The 20,163-nt window shown below is 42.3% G+C and overlaps 1 protein-coding gene across 6 annotated transcripts in view; it reads right to left on the bottom strand.

The window, feature by feature from the left end:
- slc12a6 (solute carrier family 12 member 6) overlaps positions 1-19,173 on the bottom strand; it is a 32,696-nt gene extending 13,523 nt beyond the window's left edge. For 2 of the 6 annotated variants that reach the window (XM_085450798.1, XM_085450799.1), the window contains exons 1-9: positions 19,014-19,173; positions 13,660-14,396; positions 5,463-5,557; positions 4,857-4,985; positions 2,860-3,006; positions 2,722-2,776; positions 761-891; positions 248-474; positions 45-163 (exon numbers count right to left, since the gene is read on the bottom strand). In XM_085450798.1, the coding sequence (XP_085306924.1) occupies positions 45-163; positions 248-474; positions 761-891; positions 2,722-2,776; positions 2,860-3,006; positions 4,857-4,985; positions 5,463-5,557; positions 13,660-13,879 (1,123 nt within the window). In that variant the 5' untranslated portion in view covers positions 13,880-14,396; positions 19,014-19,173. Of the gene's footprint in view, positions 1-44; positions 164-247; positions 475-760; positions 892-2,721; positions 2,777-2,859; positions 3,007-4,856; positions 4,986-5,462; positions 5,558-13,659; positions 14,397-18,732; positions 18,978-19,013 lie in introns of those variants that run through there. The other 4 variants (XM_085450795.1, XM_085450796.1, XM_085450794.1 and 1 more) reach the window with 4 other exon arrangements.
- Between the last annotated feature and the right edge of the window lie 990 nt (positions 19,174-20,163).

The following is a 20,163-nucleotide window of genomic DNA, read 5'->3' as shown; positions in this document are numbered from 1 at the left end:
TACTCCTCATGACTCGTAACAGAAAGAAGGAAATCTGAACCCACCGTTAATCGTGAAGTTGCTGTCTAATTTCTCAGCTGGAACTTTAACCAGGACAGTTTTACTACAGTGGTTGTCAACAACATCATGGGCGTTGATAGTTCTGTTTCCCAGCATGCATACGCTGTGGATGAAAGCCCAGTCAGTCAAAAATGTGACGCATAAATGATCGGTCAGCTCTGTGTTTCTCCAAATAATCAAGACTCACGGAAAATCCGGCACGCTGAAGGCAGAAACCAGCGCTCCGACATAAATGGATAAAATGGAGATGATGACACAGGCCAAGAAGACAGAGGCCAGTTTGTTCACATACTTGACCCCCACGAAAACCAGCAAGGCCATGAAGAGGAGAAAGATGGAGCCGTATATCCTCATGTTGTTCAACATGGCTGCTCCTTCACCTTCAAAGATCGCTGCTCTGGGTGCAATGTACATCTGTCAGAGGGAGAGGGAAGAGAGCAAGAAGCAGGCCTCACTTATCTGAAGGTTCAGTAATATAAGTGTGTTTAGTGCAAATCAGCCAATCAGGTCACATGTTTATTTAAAATAACTGAGCTTATGGGTTTTGTGAGGTCCACATATAGTGAAGGCAATGAGTCGTTGCTACCTCGTATCGGTATAGAGTCACTCAATGATCACAACGTAAGCCTTTACATCCAGAAGAAAGTCTGGAGAACACGATACTAACTGGAACAACAACAAAGCAAACAAAGCAACTCACCAGAAGGATCTCGACAGCTCCCAGGATGTACATGGCTCCAGCGAAGGTTGTGCCCAAGTAGAAGCACAGGCCTACCGCCCCCCCAAACTCTGGACCCAAAGAGCGGCTGATCATGAAGTAGGAACCTCCCGCTGGAGGAGGAGGAAAGAAGCAGGAGGAGGAAGGTGTATGTAAGGGTTGGAGGAAGTGGAAATGAAGAGGGAGAAAGAGGGATGGAAAAAAGTGGGATGAAGACAGAAACAGATTGGAGGGGGGAAAAGAAGGGTGGAAAAAGAAAGAGAAAGAGCGGAGGCGGTGGATGGTTAGTAACATTATGATGTTGGGAGGCAAAAGGGGAGAAAAGAGGAGTCATACTATGCTTGTAGAAGTAAGCATAATGTTCTATGTGACACAAATACAGACAGAGCGGGCTTTCATTCAAACGGCATCTGCAAATGCACACGGCAGCAGCTGCTCAGCTCACTCCAAGTGCTGGACCAGGTCGAGCTTAATGCATCCAACCTTCTGACATCAAGCACCAGGCTGTACGTGAATAAGCCAACACTCGGGTAACACAGCCCAGCCCGCATTACGGTAAAATTAACATTGCCCCTACACAACTGCTACTCCAAGTGTGGCAAGGCAAACAGCGGCTATTTGCTGATACCATTTGAACCACATATAACACAAATGAGGCGGTAAGAGCAGATACCAATACTCTGCTGACTGCGAGCATAATTCGGTGTTTGGTTTCCAAACAGCAGCATTGAACATCACACAAAAAGGAACACACAGCAGGGTCGATGTCACAAAAAAATGTAATTGAATATGAATGTGGTAGATTTAGACATATTTAATGTGAGAAGTTCCTGAGCGAGGCCACAAAACCTGCTGGACTTTCAGGTCACTATGTCTGCACAGGCTGAGTGATTTTTAGTGCTGAGCTGTATTTGAGAACCCAAACACACTTTATTACTTGTTCAGCCTGACCTCAGTAAACCACACACAGACACACACAGACACACACACACACACACACACACACACACTTAATCGCTACCATCTGAGAATAGAAAGCATGACAGCTGGAAGCTGGTGAGACAGAGCGTGGGGTAAAATGCCTGATGAGAGTCAGAACTTGTTAGATTAATTTTCTACTTTACAGAGGTTTTCTCGTTCTACATTCAATTATCAAACTGTGCCATGCTTGTTGGAAAATAAGTCAGTTAATCAAACTACTCTGACACTCAGGATATTCGCCTCGAGGCATTTCGGCGAGAGAAAAGGTCAATGGCAGATAAATATTCTAGGTTTTTAATGAAGGCACAGACAGAGAGGGAGAGCAGACAGAGGGAGAGACGGGACACAGAAATAACACTCGTTAGCAAAACGTCGTCAGCGCGCCCAAAGCTGGAAAATGAGAAGGACAACCGGGAAAGACAAACTACAAAAGTCAACACAACATCCACAGAGGCCACCAGACTCAGTCCACTGCAAAGTGTCCACATAAAAATGTGATTTATTGTGGAAATACACTTCAATTCAGAGACACTGAAGCAGACAACACAGAGGTGACCCTAAACTCAGCACCCTGCTGGATTTATAGCTTTTTGTAAAGAGTGCATTTTCTTTCTTTGCGTAAATAAATTACAGGATGAATAATATGAAGTTAAGAAATAAGTTACATTCATTATGTAAAGTTAATCTATGTAAATCACTTTGTGTAAATCTTAATCTAATAGATTAACAGTACCCATTGTGCTCTTCATACTGGTTCTAAGTGTGGATAAATGGGAAGGAAAAAAACATGGAAGAAGAAGAATGAGGAGGGGAGGAAAGAGTAGAGAGAAGAACAAATAAAGGGAAGGAAAGGAGGGAAAAGTAAAGAAGATGAGGAGGAAGAAGCAGAAAGACAAGAAGGAAGGATCTCTGGGCCACTGTGTCCACAGAATGAAGGAAGAAACATAAAGATAAAGGAATACCTGGTACGACTCCATTGGTTGCGATTGCACTCATTGATATGGCGGTCAACATTGTCTGGAGAGGAGAGACGGCAGTGTTTTAGAAAGGTTTCCTGTTTTTGTCTCCTTGGGGCTGCTTGCTAATACTCCAATACTCACACAGCAACAGCACATAAGAACAATACAGAAGGCCTGCAGCACGCCGGCAGTTCCCACCACCCAGGTCAACCGCAGGAACAAGATGACGCCGAAGATGTTCTGCAGACAAGGAAGGTACACGCCCATCAGCGTCCCCATCTGTGGCGACTGGAAGATTACACAGAAGAAAAAAGGTTTAAGCAGAAACGAAATCCAAAGACAGCACGTAATGTTACACTGAGGTGCTCATTTGGAATTTGTTCATTTATTTCAGTCCATCATACTACCTTCATCTGTAAATAAAACGAAACTAAACACATTAAACTGATGTTACATTAAAGGTTAATTCAGACTTTCGATGAACATCATTTTAGCCATTCTTCAACAACTTTATTTGTGTGGGCTCCCCCAGGGTACTCCAGCTTCCTCCCATAGTCCATGTTAGGTTAACTGGTGATTCTAAATTAGCTGTAGGTGTGAATGTGTTTGCCCCTTAACAGCCTCTCACGCCCTCCGACAGATGGGACAGGCTCAAGCCCCACAAGCAAATGCTAAAAACATTAGATTCATCAGAGGAAAGAGGAAGCTAATATTAGATACTGTAATTAGCCAATAAGCTTACATTCTGAATGATCTACATTCTGCTGTAAGCAGACCTTTCATACACTGCAACATGTTTTGACCTGCCACCTGTCCCACTTGGTGATGTGGACTTTGAAGGTTTACCCAAAAAGCAGTACTAATGCCTGGGCCCAATACTCTACAGACAGTCAACCGGAGAAGTTTTCCTATAGAAATGATTTATGCCATGATACTCACACACAAAGTTCAGAAAAAACATCATGTTGTACAAAAACAAGAGTCTAGCTGTATATCATGAGACCTGGAGTGGGTATAAAATGGATTTGGTTGCAGCTTTTAAACAGAGCCTAAATGTCTTACTGCTAGCTCAAAAATGGTTCAAAACTGCTGGAAAACAAACAAACAAACAAACAATCAAAAAAATCCCTCAAATCCATGTTTATGTACTCTGCGGACTCAGACAACTTTCCTGGTATGGTCAAATTGCCTCATTTAGTGGCGGGGCAGATGGCAAATATTTATTCCCATATGTGTCTGATTTTATATGGAATGACCCTAGTGTCCGAAAACCCATGTTTTAGGAAACCAGTGTTTTTAACATTTTGTACATCTGCTTGCAGGAAGCACACATACATGGAGACCCATGAATCACTTCTACTCTGGTCCAGTTGGGATTTAACGCTGCTCCTTCTCCATTCAAATGTTTTCTTATCCAAATATTAATCTCTTAAAGCTGGTCTTTAAACTAGCCCTGCTCCACTGTCATCTTTCCAGGTAAGGTCTTGAAATCACTGCACGGCTCCTCCCTGCTGTACCAGACTTATGTTGATGCTTGTACTGAACACACGGTGGGGTCCAGACGGGAGGATTAAACATGTTTTGGTTTAACTTTCCCTGCCGTCTGTTGGCAAATGTGTCCGAGCAATCCGGCAAACGTGCAATTACTCTCAAACCGCCAAAACAGACAGGCAGTTCTTATCTGGGCCAGCCAGCGCCTTATCAGGAAGGATTGGGCTCCACACCAGGGTTACATCCAAACGCAATTTCAGCTGGAGGCAGCGAGTCAGGAGGGCGGCAGAAAGAGTCAGTTTTCTAGGACAGGGCCTCAAAAACTGATGAACAAATGGATGTCTTTATTTTTATTGTTTCAGGTGCAACATATGAACTAGTGACCATGTGAGGATTGTTACTGTCATCCAGATCAACTTTGTACTTACTACACCATTGCTACAACCAGGGCTCATCCTGGTTATGACACTGCAGTAAAAGATCATTGTTCAGCCAGACAAAGTACAGCTGGAATTGTGCACTCCATATGGGCAGATTGCCCAACATGCCTCGCCATCCAGTGAATCTCATTAAAACACTAAAGGGATTTAATGTTTTACGAGGTCACACTTGTGTTTACGTGTGTTTCAAGGTTTATTCGTTTGTACCTTGCTGGGTTTCTTTTTCTCGCCGATGCTCTCGGCCTCTTCATGCTCTTTGGCCCCCTGAGTCAGGTTGGTGTAGTTGACCAGGCGGCTGAGGAGAGAGGACACCTTCGGCCGAGTGTCCATCTCCTCCTGTGGGTAGAGGACGAACAAAAAGAGGAGACAATGAAGTATGGTGGAGCGAGAAAGAGATTAAAACAGATGGAGTAAAGATGGGGCAAATTTAAAAAAAGGAGGAAAGGCATAAATTACTGTGAGGCAGAGATGAAGTAAAGATAGGAGAACAAGTGAAAGAAAGATAAAATGACAACCGGAGAAAGGCAACAGACAGAATGAAAGAAGAGGAGGCAAAGAGGCATACTGAACCGGTAGATAAAGAAGTGGGAGAGAGAAGAAGGAACTCTGTAAGCTGTAAAACCTGAAATTATCTACACCCACCAGCCACATGCTGGTTATTCTGGGCTCCAGTTAGCAGACATTCATCAAATAAACAGTCACCATCCTTTTCTATTCTTAGCCCTGTGCTGTATAATAAAACCATAAGAGTGAATACATTATAAGAAAGCAGCAAATACAGCCACTAGAAAGAGTGGCTGAAATGTTTTGTACCTCAAACAAGGCCAGGTTTTTGTCGTAGAAGTCGTCATCGTCCACCTGATGATTGCTGTTGATGTACACGCTGGAGGTTTTCGAATTTCCCTCACCTAGCCAATAAAAGAAAGACAGAGAGAGAAATCATAAACAAAGGGAAAGAAAAGGAAAGGATGATGCAGCACGAATATGACTGAGCACAAAGGAAGCCTTTTTTTTTTTTTTTAAATTCGCTGTCATCATGGCTCGGTGGTGTCGACTTTCAGCTGTTTCCCTCACAGACACAGTTTGATGCAGCGACCCCGTGTCGCTGGCTCGGTTCCTCCCGCCGGTGCAGACCGCTGCATCGGCAGCACCTGAGTCAGCAGCATCACTTCCCCCTCCCTGCTACGCCACACTCACGCTAACAGCAGCCAAGGGTCACACGCTTCACAGAAGGGCACTCAGAAGAAAACCAGAGACTGAGGGATGAGACAAGTTTTCCCTTCTTGTGTAACATTCCAATAGCAAAATAAATAATAACGGTGTGGATTCCCCTTAAATACATGTAAAGTTACCCCAAACTGAAATAATAACAATAAATAAATAACAAATCTTCCTATATTTACTTCATTTTCCTGTAAACACAGCAAACTTCCACCTCTTCACACCTGGTGGTGCGGCCGGGGGGGGGGGGGGGGGGGGGGGGGTTTGAGAGCATGATTCATTTTCAGTGTTTACTCTATGAATGAGTTCACACTAGCTGGTGAATCTAAAACTGCCTCAGCAGCTTTCACTGTCTATTTTAGAACATCGGCTGGTTACGTGCCAAAGAAAAAATAAATCAACGATCCCTGGGAGGAAATAAAGAAAAAAAAAAGCCAGCATTTGTGTGGTGGGTGGTAACTTCCCATCCTGTTCGCAGTGCTACATTTGGCCAAAGATACCGAGTGTGATACTGACTCAACACAGGCAAAACCTCACTCCTAACAATCAACAGCTGAAGCACGATGGCATGCTGGGAGATTTTAACTAACGAGCTAATCAGGTAGCTCGCTCATTTGTTCATAAAACATGTTAACTGGCAGGTCATCTAATGCGTGCTCCTGATTTTCATGATGCTGCTCTTTACACACAGAAACTGAACCATGTCAGATGAACACAGATAAACGTGAATGCGCCACATCTCAACAAGCTCACACTCGCCCGGATAGATTTGAAAATGGCGTTGTCGTCTCCGCGTCCACACTAGCGTTTTCAGTCATTTTCACAGAGTTGTGCGTCCACATTGAAACGGACGAAAACGCTTACGGTCCAGTACTGTGCATGCGTGAAACGCAAGAAGATTCCACCTGCCTCATTTCTGTCTGCTGTTTCTTTACTTTCCGGCTCTCTGAAACGTCGCAGCAAAATGTCGAGGAAAAGCACCGAGTTTTTAAATGGACTAACAATGAGGTGGAGTTGTTGCTGTGAGTAACACAAAAGTACAAAGTTGCAAAAGCGAGTGAGAATTAAAGAATTTGAAGAAAAGCTATCTGAAGCGTGTACAGACTGATATTAATCTTTAATAGGGCTGTCAAAATTGAGCGCAAACAAAACAACTGCTGTATAATGCCCTCCGCTATCTTAGTTTAATTGGTCACATGACTGCATCACATGACTAACATGCGTCATCGTTTTCGAAAGTCTCAGTTTTCGCTGTCCACTCTGCGGCGCATAAGCACCCTCTTCAAATGTATGCGTTTTCGACAGCGTTTTCAAAACGCTGCGTTCTCCTTTGGGGAAAACGGCGTCTCAGTGTGGATGGGAGGCCAAAACGATGTGTTTTCATACAAAACGCATCAGTGTGGATGTAGCCTCAGTATGTTTAGCACTCAACCTGTTAATCAGGACTGTCGAGATTCACACTTTCTATCTGCTCAGGCTGTTGTGGAGAAATCATCTGAACTTTCAGTTTTCACAAGGGGGGGGGGGGCGTTTAGATTTGCATTCTTTGGCTCGACTACATGAGCTCTGCATAATCAAGATTTCAGTTATAATCTTGAACACACTTCTTTAAGCCAACATTATTGGGATTCTGATTGGTTGGCCCTCACAAACAGGTTTGAACAGCAGGTTTACACAGTAAACTGTGACATCATACAAAGCCAAACTGAAACCAGCATCTAGGGCAGTCTGAAGTCTGAGCTTTTGGCTCACAGGGACCAATTAGGACATATTTAACATAGCGATCCACCATCAAGACAGGATACCTACTCACACTGTGTGCCTTCTTAAAAAAATAAACTCTTTTTAAATGTGGAAAATCATTTGACTGACAGTCAGCATCAGAGCTGAGAGCATCGGGGAAACTACCTGCTTCCATGTGGTTAGTTTTGTTGTTGCGTCATTTGTGAGACCAGCCTTGGTGTGCACAGCTTACAGATGATGCTGCTCTTTTTAAAAAAGTTCAGTGATTCAGACAACAACATGTGACTCAGGTCAGACACTTCTCAACCGAACAGCCAACTCGGCTTACAAATACAGTCCCAAGTTTGTTTTTCCTCAAATATGAAAGTATACATTTCTGTTTCCCCACAAACAGGCTTTATTTGGGTGTGCTGCCAGGTATTTAAACTGCAACCCAAGAAATTGCGTGAGTCATTTAAGATTCTTTTATTTTGAAAGCTTGCTCAGCACTAACCAGTCAGACCCTGCTCTGCCCGTGTCAGCAGGATGTCATTTAGCGGAGTCTCTCAGCAGCAAGTTAATGTCTATGTGCCGTTATGCCAAAATCACTGATGCAGCAGAGCAAAACGAGAACTACTGTCGCAGCCTGCCGTTCCGCCCACGGAGATGCATCTGAACACCAATCCACTATTTATTGTCACCAAGTATGTTACTATTGCAAATAAAATAAACGCTGCAGTTTGACAGTATATTGGTGGATATCCATCGAGTTCTATACGCTCCTATCTACACCAGTACTGATCTGAAAACCTCCTCTTAGCCAAACTAAAAGCTGTCCAGAGACACATGTGAGCTCTTACTGCTGTCCTCTCTGTGCTCAGCTGTTCAACTTCATTCTATAATCCACACCCAGTTCAGCACAGGGGAACACAGCTGTGTGTGTGGCCCCAAGAGGACAGGTCCTCCGCCCACACCTGAGTATGATACTGTGTGTGTGTGTGTGTGTGTGTGTGTGTGTGTGTGTGTGTGTGTGTGTGTGTGTGTGTGTGTGTGTGTGTGTGTGTGTGTACGTTCTCACACACACACAGTGGAGCAGAAAGTTACTGGAGCCAGATGTAGCAGTGTGTGGACTATATGCATGCTTCAGTAGGGAACTTTATCGGTGTCAACATTAATGGATCACAGAGTCTATGACCTTTCTGAAAATAACTCTCCACATCTCCTGTCTTTCAGGGCTTTGGCTCATTTACTTCTACAACAGCATTTTTCTTCCTCTAACACGCTTGCTCTGCTATTTCTGCACAGACTCACAAACGGCCACCGCAGCATCACTAAAGCTTGACCGAAACTCAAGTCGGGTTAACTGGCTTAATATCTATTTATGGAAGCTTATTAAAGAGCGTGGGCCATGCTTACTACTATGAAAGAGCTTTACCGGATCATCTCTGCACGGTTATAACCCCTTTTGACACCTGCACAGTCACATCAGTAAAATGGAAGCTGTTTACCATTATCCTCTATTCTTCTGGATTCTTCTGAAAATACACATATCTGTGCATGTGAAGGGGTTTGTGATTAAGGAAAGAAGTGAATCAGTTCAGAACTGATGTGGCTGTATATTTTTTTGTATATTTTTATATATTTTATTTATTGACTCTATTTAATTTGTAAAATATGTGTACACACACACACACACACACACACACACACACGTAGAAAAACATTTAGTATACACATCCAGATTCCCTCCCCCCCCATATACTATTATATATTGTACATATATTTATTAGTTTCAGATTTAGCCATTCGTATATTTTGCCTGTTTACGTTGTTGTATTTTGCACAACTCTGTTGCTTGTGAAGCTCGCACACAAGAATTTCACTCGCATGTGCTGTACCAATGTACCTGCACATGTGATGTGACAATAAAAGTGATTTGATTTGATTTGGCAGTAAGGGAAGTGGAACATGCGCTACAATCACAACAGAATGAAATCCTCTTATTGTTCTCAGTTTCTGCTAACCGCAATGATGGTGAAGTTCAACTGTTGCTCAATTGGCTGACTAGCCCTGAGGGGAGCACTCTGGCCTCAAGTTCTCACTTAGAAAAACAAATGGAGAGCTTAACAGCCCAGAGAGCCATAAAACCTATTTAAAAATGCATTTTTCAACTTGAGACATGCATGAGCACATCTCAAGAATCTAAAAATAGCATTTCCCTTTTTATTTCCTAGAAAATGAACAGTCTGGGCAAAAAAAAGCTGTAGAAGACCTTTCTTTGTGTCCAGTGAAAACCAGTCTCACTAGTTCATGTGTGGGAATTTGTTGCATAGGAATTCAGCATTAGTTTTAACATGAGCCATCATAACTAATGTTCCCCTCATGAACCCACGCCCAGCGGGTGCCCTGCTCTTCCTGTTCAAACCAAACTAGCAATTCTGAATTTATTTATTTATTTATTTTATTTTATTTATTTATTTATTTTTGGCCTGTCCCGTTTGGCTCTTTTGCCCTCAGAATTGTTGTCTAAAGGCAAAGAAAGATGCCCAACGGATTTACTTTACCAAACTGACCATCCCAGCCTTGCCGTAATGGTCCATTTGATTCACCTTTTATTGTTTATTTTATTTTCACTTACTGAATACGGGACAGACTTGACTGGGGGAAAGAAGGGGAGAAAGAAAGAGGGAAAGAGAAACAGCTGAGAAGAGGGACGGGGGAGAAGGGCAAAAGACAAAAACCAACAGAACGGGCAGAGAAAAAAAAAAAAAGCATATATCAATCACCTGGATCACCTGCTGAGAAAGAAAAAAGAAAGCAAGCAGAAGAGAACAAGAGTAATAGAATAAACAATTCTGAATTTAGAAAAAGCGACAAAGCAAAGAATAAATTTTAAAAAGGCAAAAGAAAAACAAACAAACAAAAAACCCATACACAAACATACAGTACAAAGGAAGTACATGCTGAAGATCACCCTCTACAAATGCCTTCATGACTTAATTAACATGCTACAGCATGGTTCAGAACAATGGCGATGAATGAGTCTTCATCCTCACCTTAATGTGCCCACTGATCCCTGTCAGGAACATTAATTACAATCTCAACAATGCAACAGCTGATATATCAGTATTGCTTTTTAAATGGCAGATAAATGAAGAGAGATGAGAGAAACACCATTCAACACATTATGACTGTAGTTTTGGTTGTGCACCAGAGGGGGCACTCGTCCTCTAGGCAACTCGTGTTTGGAACGCTACAAACAACAACCCAGCTGATCCAAGTGGTGTCGAGCAGAGCTGCGAGTCGTAATATCTCAGTAAGGACTCATAAATGACTACACATAACAAATGTGAGGGAACTCTGTTTATGTTGTGTGTCTAAAAGGGAAAAAACAAAAGCAAAACAGAAAATATCAGCTGATATCAGATTTTTTTTTTTTTAAATCAATAGATATCAATATCAAATTGGATATCAATCAATACAAAAATCTGGACTAAAAGCCCAACTAGTGCTTATAAAACTGTAAAGGCCTGAGAATGACAACTAAAAAAAGATCCAAGAATAACAACATAGTAGATGCTTGAACCTGGAAAAAAAAAGCATCTAGCAAGCAGACACAGAAGCACCATTATCAGCTCCCTTTCTAATATTGCATAGTCTTTATCTCACATTACTATGTTCCCTGAGATGTCTGCTGCTGCTGTCTGGAGGTATAAAAACAAAAACAAAGTGAACTGAACTAACGTGAACTGCATGAACTTGAACACAACTTAACTGACTTTACAGAGAATGTGTGGATATATGGATATTAGGGGTGCAACGATACACAAAATTCACGGTTCGGTTCGATACTTTGGTGTCATGGTTCGATATTTTTTCGATACAAAAAAAATGTTCATGCCTTTTTAATTTGTCATTTATTAAAATTATAAATATATATTTTAACTCAAAAGTACAGTTTTTAAATTTAACCCTAACCCTTGTGCGTGTTTTTTTATTTTGACAGCGAATGCGCACCTGCGGACCACTTATGTGCAGCCCTGGTTATTTAGCTCATCATATTGCAGCCACAGAAATTATTTTGTCCATGAAACCATAAAGCTGCACTTTCTTTTTGCCTTATAGTCTCATTTGTCATAACTTCTCCGTTTTGTGGTAAGCTTTTCTTTGGCTGTCACTTCTTCACCCTGACCTGTCTTATTTGGCTCAGCAGAACTGAAATATATATCCTGCTGCTTTTACACACGCACTCAAATAAGCTCAGCGATTCTCTGCGCGATCAACCTCTCACATGTTTAAGCTGCGGGAGATTTCACTTGTCATGTTTGCATAGTAAGCTAACGATTAATAAGACGATGTCAGAGGAATTGGTGCACAAATTATCATCACTCACAGATCAGTGCTGTCGCTCTCTATACACAGTTCGCACGATTGCAAAGTGAAAGCAAAAAAACAAGCGCAAATTCAAACGCGATTTCAATATGTCACATATTGACAGTGGCTCACCGATGCCAATGACATAATTACCCAGCTACATTTCTGAAAGAATGCAAAAGCATTGACATATATTTTTCCTTCCTACGATAGCCGGACGGGCAGGGCAGAGATAGATTTTGGTACCCCGACTGAAAAAAATCGCTAGCTCCGGGACGTCGGGCTAGCGATATTGCGAGCCCTGTATCTGATTGAGGAATCACTCATCTTTGGAAAAGAGAGTTTATTACAGAGAAATGGCTCTTTCCAAAATAAAAGCTATACTATCCGCTTCTTCTGGGCTATATTCTCAGCAGCATAAGGAGAATCATGTGCTAACAGCTGTCTAAATGACTCGGCTAAAGTTAGTAGTATGCTTGTTGTTTTTGTCTTTGCACTAGGATGATGTCAGCGTAAATGTGCAGTCATATTCGTTGTGTTCCCACTAGTGCTTTCAGGTTGATCTCGTTGAAATGACCTTAACGCCACAACACGGCAAATCTCCGTTAAAGAGCTACCGCCGATCGCCCCGTGCATGGGGCTAGACGGCCAACACGTTAACGAGCTAACTGCGCTAACACACTAGTTCCCACCCATGTAATTGAGCATTGCATGGCACATCCAACATACTGTTTTACTTTAGTCCATGACTCGCTTACCTTCAGGGTCATACGTCACATGAAAACCAAAATAATTCCAAACGCCAGATCTGAATGTTGCAAGGAGAGCTTAACTTCTGTCTTGCTAGCTTGCCCTGCGCTCTTCCTTCTGACTATGCTGTCTGTGTTGAGCGCTCAGTGGATCTGCGCTCGACAGTGCAGCCTAGGCGGAGTAGTCGAACGCAGATTCACTGAGCGCTCAACACAGACAGCATCGTCAGAAGGAAAGTTGATAAAATAAATTACAAATGTTGTATTGTTCGATACATATGCGTACCGAACCGAAAGCACTGTATCGAACGGTTCAATATCGATACGAATATCGTTGCACCCCTAATGGATATATATAAATAACTAAAACAAACTGAACTGGGGCTCAAGTAAGACAGGAAAAGGACTGGCATTAGAGACTAGACAGTAAAATTCAGAAAAAAAAGAAAAAAAGCAGACTAGTCATAAGTCTCAAAGACTCATCAATATCTTTTATCGATGCCTGGATGTTTTTCTGACACTTGGACATTGCAAAGTCAATGACGCAGACATCATGCCACATAGGAAGTGACATGTCAAAGCTTTTTTCTGTTCTCTTGCCACACCGTTTTCAGACACCGAGCTGAAAAGTTAGGTAGGTCAAATTTTTTCCACAAAAAAAAAATCAATCAATTAATCAATCAAACCTTATCAGAATCAATTTTAAAAACCAGTCATCATGTAGCAAAAGCCAGGAAACAACACACCGACTTAAGCAACATAAGCCTGATCCCAGCCCCCCTTTTCCGATGGTTAAATCATGGTCACTGCACAGGCCTGTCACACATAATGCAGCCAATGAAGAAACTTCAAAGAGGACGTGACAGCTGTCATGTCTCAAGTATAAAGAATAAACACCATCAGTTAAAAAGAAATGTCTTTGTGTTAGGTGTGTGTATCCTCACCTTGGTCTATGCTGCTGTGATCCGGGCTGTCAGCCCCTCCTCCTGCAGAAGTCGTCGTCACACCTCCAGAAACTTCGCTTAGTGGGTCACTTCGGTTGGCGCTGTCTGACTCAAAGCGCACACGGGAACCGGAGCGCAGGCTGATGTCAGGTGACAGGTCTGACCCCCCTGGGAGGTCCTCCGCCTTAGTGGGCGTCACGGTGAAGCGCACCGATGCCATTATAGCTCACTTGAAAGAGACAGGGGTGGAGGGGCACTATGTGGGAGAAGAGGGAAGGGGAAGGAGGAGTCACGGACTGGCCAGCAGGGCTGAGCTGAGCTAGGCTAGGCTATTTTGCAGTTGATGCTGAGGTAATGGCGTCCTCTACAATTTGCCCTTTTGACGCTGAAATTCTCCATTTAAGCAAACTAGACTTCTTCCACACGGCATGTGAAAGAAAAGATACAACAAATAAATGTTTCCAGTGACACAAGCACAAAATGATCAAATCCCTGGCTATAAATTTGGGAATGTGTAGAATAAAAACTGAGACATGATATGACACAAACAGCTGAGGCTGTCTTTTATTATCAAGCTAAATCTTTAAACTGCCCTCAGTGCGTTCTCTCTTCTACCTGCACTTTGTTTCAATTCCTATGGCTCAGCAGTCAAGTGCATTAAACTTGTCTTTCTCTGCTATTTCTCAAGTAAACATAAGTAAAACTTGTCTGTCAAGCAACCTTAGAGGTAAAGATGTCTTTATAATGATATCACACATTAGAGGTCAGAGCCAGGGCAAAGGAAGGGAAGAAAGTGGTACAGTGAGGGGTACAGACAGACAGGAAAAACATAAAGCAGAATTAAATTTAAAAGAAACAAACAAACTGAAAGAAATCTGAAAAAAAAAAACAAGATAATAACAGCAGCTAAAATACTAAATGCATCCATAAACCAACGAGGGAGAGCTGGATGTGTCCATCTTTCATATACAGTGTGTGTTAACACCAAGCACTTCTTCTGTTGTACCATAAAATGCATCTATGCACCAGTCATGGTGCTTCTTAACTCAACATAAAAAACCCACACATTTCAACCCAATTCCTTTTCTCTACATGCCAATGAAACAACTCTATGAAAACGACTGTTCATCACAAGTATCATCTTCTCAGAGCAGCATGACTGCTCTCTAAGTAAAGGAGGTGTGAAACAGTAAGCACTGTGAACATCACTGTTGTCCAGCGCCTTCAGTGGTTAGTGAACTAGATATCCAGTGTGCTAACTAACCTGAGGGAAAGAAGTGACCCAGCACAGGTGGACATTGTGTATCTGAATTGTTGTTTTAGCTTGAATCATAATTTAATTATTAAAAGAGAGCGGTTCCAACCGGTTGTGCCAGTAGCTCCTGGCTGTTTTTTCTCACTCTGCATTCACAGACATGGCCTCTCTTTCCTGTTTTATAACGCTACCCGTCTAACAGTCTTTGTCAGTCTGCATTCAGAAGTGGACGAGATGGGTGGAGAGGGGGTAAGGAGGGGGGTTTCTCAAAGATAAAGAAAGCTGCAGCGTGAAAAGCATCTGCTCTGAGGCGGGCGTGAGGTTATTTTCGTGAGCCTCCTCCAGCCATATTTGAGCTACACCTAAATTAGTTTCCATTATAACTCACCAGCATGTGTTTCTAATAAGAAAGCTAGATTTGGGGTGGGGGCAGACAACGTACAGCGAGGTGATAGAATGAGCTGGCAGAACATGTCAGAGCCTCAGCGCAGATATTACTACCTCAATCTTCAGTCTGACATTCACTGATAGACGACTGAGCCTTGCCTCCTACTAGAGATCAACACGCCCGTCTAAATCTAACCCAACTTTAAGTTCACGCTGATGTGTAGCGATGCCAACATACAGAGAGCAATGTAGAAACAATTCAGTGACCATGCTGTGGTCAACGAGCAAGCAGTGGCCTTTAAAACTGCCACTGAGGGCTGATTCCAAAATGACCCAGTCCATGTGAGCTGTATGTCTCCAGGCTTATCAGATGCTTCTATCAGTGTCAGTGTGTTTTTCTCACAGTTGTGCGTAACTAAATGACGCCATCAAACTCATGGCAGCAGAGCTTTCGCATGCCATGAGTCACATGCAGGATTTTATCAAATTCTGTTACTAGTCTTTAGAGTTTTGAAGATTCTCCAAACCTGTGGAGGCTTAAATTTTTCCACAATTAATCATAAAAGAATCAATAAAGAACGAGACAGAAGAACTGATAAATGCTTGGATATCCACCCAAATATATCCATCCCTGCTGAGAATGCCTCAATCCACAGATGCACAGTTTACTACACTTCTGATATAACACAGATACTTTGGCTTCAAATATGTGATGATACTGATCCACCACTGTGGTAAAATAAATCATCTGTAACCCTCACTGTTGCATGTTCAATGATCTTGTAAGTGAAATAACAGCTTCCCGACATGTGACAAGACCAACTATATGATACTGACCACCACCATGGAATCCCTGGGAAATAGCATCACTATTCCCAGAAGAACACTTGAACCTCAGGGCGCAGATAGTACGAGTGTCCAAAGTAGCTAGACTGGGAAGCCCTGGGCTGACCTATCCAGTTGATGACCACCTTTATGTGACTGCCAATGTTGGCTTCATAGACAGTAGAAAAGAATGACGTAGTGATCATGATGTCATGAGCTTGTTTCTGAAGTCTTGTTCTGAAACCTCCAGATTGATGTTTTCACCGACAACAGCTTGGTTTTAAAAACAAAGAAACAAAACAAAAAAACAAACAAACCCCAGCAATGTGAAGAGGACGAGGAAGGAGAAAGAGCAGGTCATCCACTAGTTGGAAGGTACTAATCATGTGTCTCTTTTGGTCCGTCTTCATCCCAAGAGTCTTTCCTCCCCACTATCACTAAGTACTTGTTCATACAGAGTCATCTAGTTTAGGAGTTTTCTCTGTATTATTGTAGGGTTATCTCTAGGGCTGCACAATTAATCGTTAGAAAATCGCGATCTCAATTCATACTTATGTGCGATCTCATTTCCAAATGACAACGATTTAAAAAAAAGAAGAAGAAAAAAAAAGACGACGATTGTACCGCATTTTGATCCAGGACGTAATCTGCATGAAAACAAGCGCTCACTCTTCCTGCTCAACAAATGACAAGGGCGGAGCCTTATACCACGTGATACAGAAGCTGGCTGCTAAAATTAGCAGGGAAAAAACAACGGAGAGCACCTCAGGGATGACGAGAAAGTGACAGGAGAAAATCCGTCCCGGTCAACCACCCAAACATCAATAACGGGAACCTTATACAGCGCTTCCCCATACCCATCGACCTCCCGCAGGCACAAAGAAATTACGGAGGCTATCACTTATCACCTGACCAAAGATATGGCTCCCATCAACACTGTGCAAAACGAGGGATTTAGGAAAATGATCAACACCCTAGACAAACGCTACACAGTGCCGTCCCGCAACTATTTTTCTATTGTTGCACTACCTGCTCTATACACACAGTGTCGAGCAATGGTGGAGACGGAATTTCAAGCAGTACAACATTTTGCGGCAACAACAAAACGTGAGACATTTGTTGTTTTTGTGTTTATTTATTGTTTTTATGTTCAGTCTCAACTGTTACGAAGTTGATGTGCAGTTAATAAGTGCAATAAATATTTATACTGGAAAAGAAAATCGTGAGAGAATCGTGATCTCAATTCTAAGCAAATAAATCGTGATTCTCATTTTATGCAAAATCGTGCAGCCCTAGTTATCTCACAATATAAAGCACTTAGAGGTGAATTCTTGTGTTTTGGCTCTAGAACATTTATAAATAAACCTGAAAACCTAAAATCATTCCAACCTGTGGCCATCAAACTTCCCATTACACCTGGATTTACTTATAATATTTTATCTATAATACACATAGCATTGCTTTAACCTTGGAATATTTAACACTGCACTTTTGGGTATATTAGTTTGACTGATTTTCACTTGTTTTACTGCATACAGTTTACAATATTTTCACCGAGCAGTGATTTATTTACAGTGACCCTTTACCCAAGCAGTGCCAGTAAAATTTTGGTGCCTCTTTGTTGGTCATTTTTTATTAATGCTGCCTTATCAACACTTACAAATGCCCAAGACAAACCCTCAGAGCTCAAACATTAGTCATTTGAAACGAATGCCTGGCTCTGGTTTCCTTTAAAGAATATGTTAAACACACACATTTACTCTTATGTGTGTCACTTAGATAACATTACAGCATATTCAGCCACCTTTTTTGTCCAAGCATAAGGATTGAGCACATTTTGTTCCTTTTTCGTGCTAACTCGGGGCCTATTTTTGTATTTTAAGCTGTTACCTTTGCATCAGGAGACAGTCATAATGCCTTGCTACCAATGTGGGCCAGTATTAATGATCATGGATTAGTTTGCCAAGCTCCCAGATCAATATCTGTGAGGCTACCTGACCTCCTAAACATATCTAACCGCCATGACTAAAGATTATTATTTTAGCTAAACTAGCAGTAACTAGCTTTAACCTCATCTAGTTCAAGATTTTCCCAGGTCTGAGATCAATTAAGTGAAAATACTGCCTTAATTTTACTATCGTTAAGGAACTTTACAGTCAAATTAGGGAGATTGGGTCCTCTTGCGCTTTTGGCAGGCAGCCTCCATCACGAGGGTAATGCGGCTGTAAGCAAATATGATCCAGAGACGAGGACATGGCCAAACACACCTTTACCAATTAAGAAAAGTCTTTAATTAACCAGTTTAGGGAAATCAAAGCTGGCTGGGATGCTCGCCTCTCTAACCACCGCCCATTGTAAGCCAATTAAGCTGGCCATAATAATTCTGGCTCGAACCGGTCACTGAACACCTGCAGACGACACGATATGGCCAGAGCCAGCGTTAGGATAAAATGCCAAGCAGACATTAACTCAAACCTCGTGAAGAGCGATTTTTACGACGTGGGGGATATGTTTAAGAGCGGCTTGAAAATAAAGACGTAAAAAAACGTCCAAAAACGCGTGGTTATTCCGGGATAAACCGGCCGGGTAATTAGCTCGTTACTCACAAAGTTGTGATTTTCCTTTCAACCAAGCGTCTTGTGTCGAAGAGCATCACGCCCAGCGCCGACCCATCAACCAGATATCCATAGGTGGTAACAAATACACACACTCATACGTGGAGGTCGTATCGGGTGAAGCCGCTCGTCTACAGTCGGCGCGGCTAACCGAAGCTAGCTCAGCGGCTAGCCGTGCCATAAACTGTCAACTCCGCGGAGCCCCGGCTGCCTCACCGACACCGATAGAGAAAAAGCCCGGAGTTCAGACAGTTATCACATGAAACACATACCTGGCTCTGGCTTCCATGTGGCCCTATGCACATATGGCTGTTTTAAATCACTAAAAATTTGGGAGTGTCTCCCAGGTTTTCTCGGGACTTTTTTTTTTTTTTTGGGTTGTTCAATCGACTCAACCATACACACGCGCGAGCGCCTGGGGGGTCCTCTATTCCTCGCCGTCGCTAAAACGTCTTGCGCATGCTTAGTGACAGACACGGGGTAAAAGCTACTTGGGAAATGTAGTTCGAGTAGACAGCGGCTAGCTATCGAACAGTGAACACGAGCAGTGCTGCTAAAAATATGAAATGCATCACTTATTTCTTTAAATATATTTTTGATCAATACCAGATTTAATACAGATTTACTTTTTACACACTCTTTTGCTATTTGTAATACATTTCTAGTACTTTTATATTTATCTGCAAGCTGTAGCTACTAGTTACTTTGCCATATTAAAAATACGTTTTAAGTACTTCTGTCAGCTAACATTAGTTTTGCTTCTTTCCTCACACTTATAGTCTGACCCTTTGGACTAGGCCCAAATCCACATATTGGGAACCAGTACCTGGCTCTAAAATAAGATAAGATAAGATAAGATAGAACTTTATTAATCCCTCGGGTGGGTTCCTCTGGGAAATTCGATTTCCAAAAAAGCACAGCACCGACAGAAGTTACAGAGTTATACACACACACATATATATAAATACAGAGACAATATAAATAAAATATACGAAGGGGATAAATAGAATAAATAGGAATAAAAATAAAAATACAAGTGAATTGCACATTTCAAGTATTGAGTCTATTGCACCGTTGACTATTTACAAAAGTATTGCACAAAAGGTATTGTACAGTGAGGTGCAGAGGCACTACAGCTTAGTTGTTCCCTCCTTTGTCCTCCTGTTTCCCCTCCCTCTCCCCTCCAGAGAGGAGTTAAACAGTTTGATGGCGTGTGGGACAAAGGAGTTTTTAAGTCTGTTAGTTCTTGTCTTTGGGAGAAGCAACCTGTCACTGAACAGACTCTTCTGATTGTTTATGGCCGTGTGCAGAGGATGCCTGGCATTGTCCATAATGTCCATCAGTTTCTTTAATGTCCTTTTCTCTGCCACTGTCACCAGAGTGTCCAGCTTCATGCCGACCACAGAGCTAGCCCTCCTGATC

Source organism: Copadichromis virginalis, linkage group LG3 (genome assembly GCF_057382275.1).
Source record: "Copadichromis virginalis isolate Kocher_CV1m ecotype Utaka linkage group LG3, C_Virginalis_male_GT1.1, whole genome shotgun sequence".
NCBI lineage: Eukaryota > Metazoa > Chordata > Actinopteri > Cichliformes > Cichlidae > Copadichromis > Copadichromis virginalis.
The sequence above is the reverse complement of the archived record's forward strand: the minus strand, read 5'-3'. Positions and strand labels throughout refer to the sequence as shown.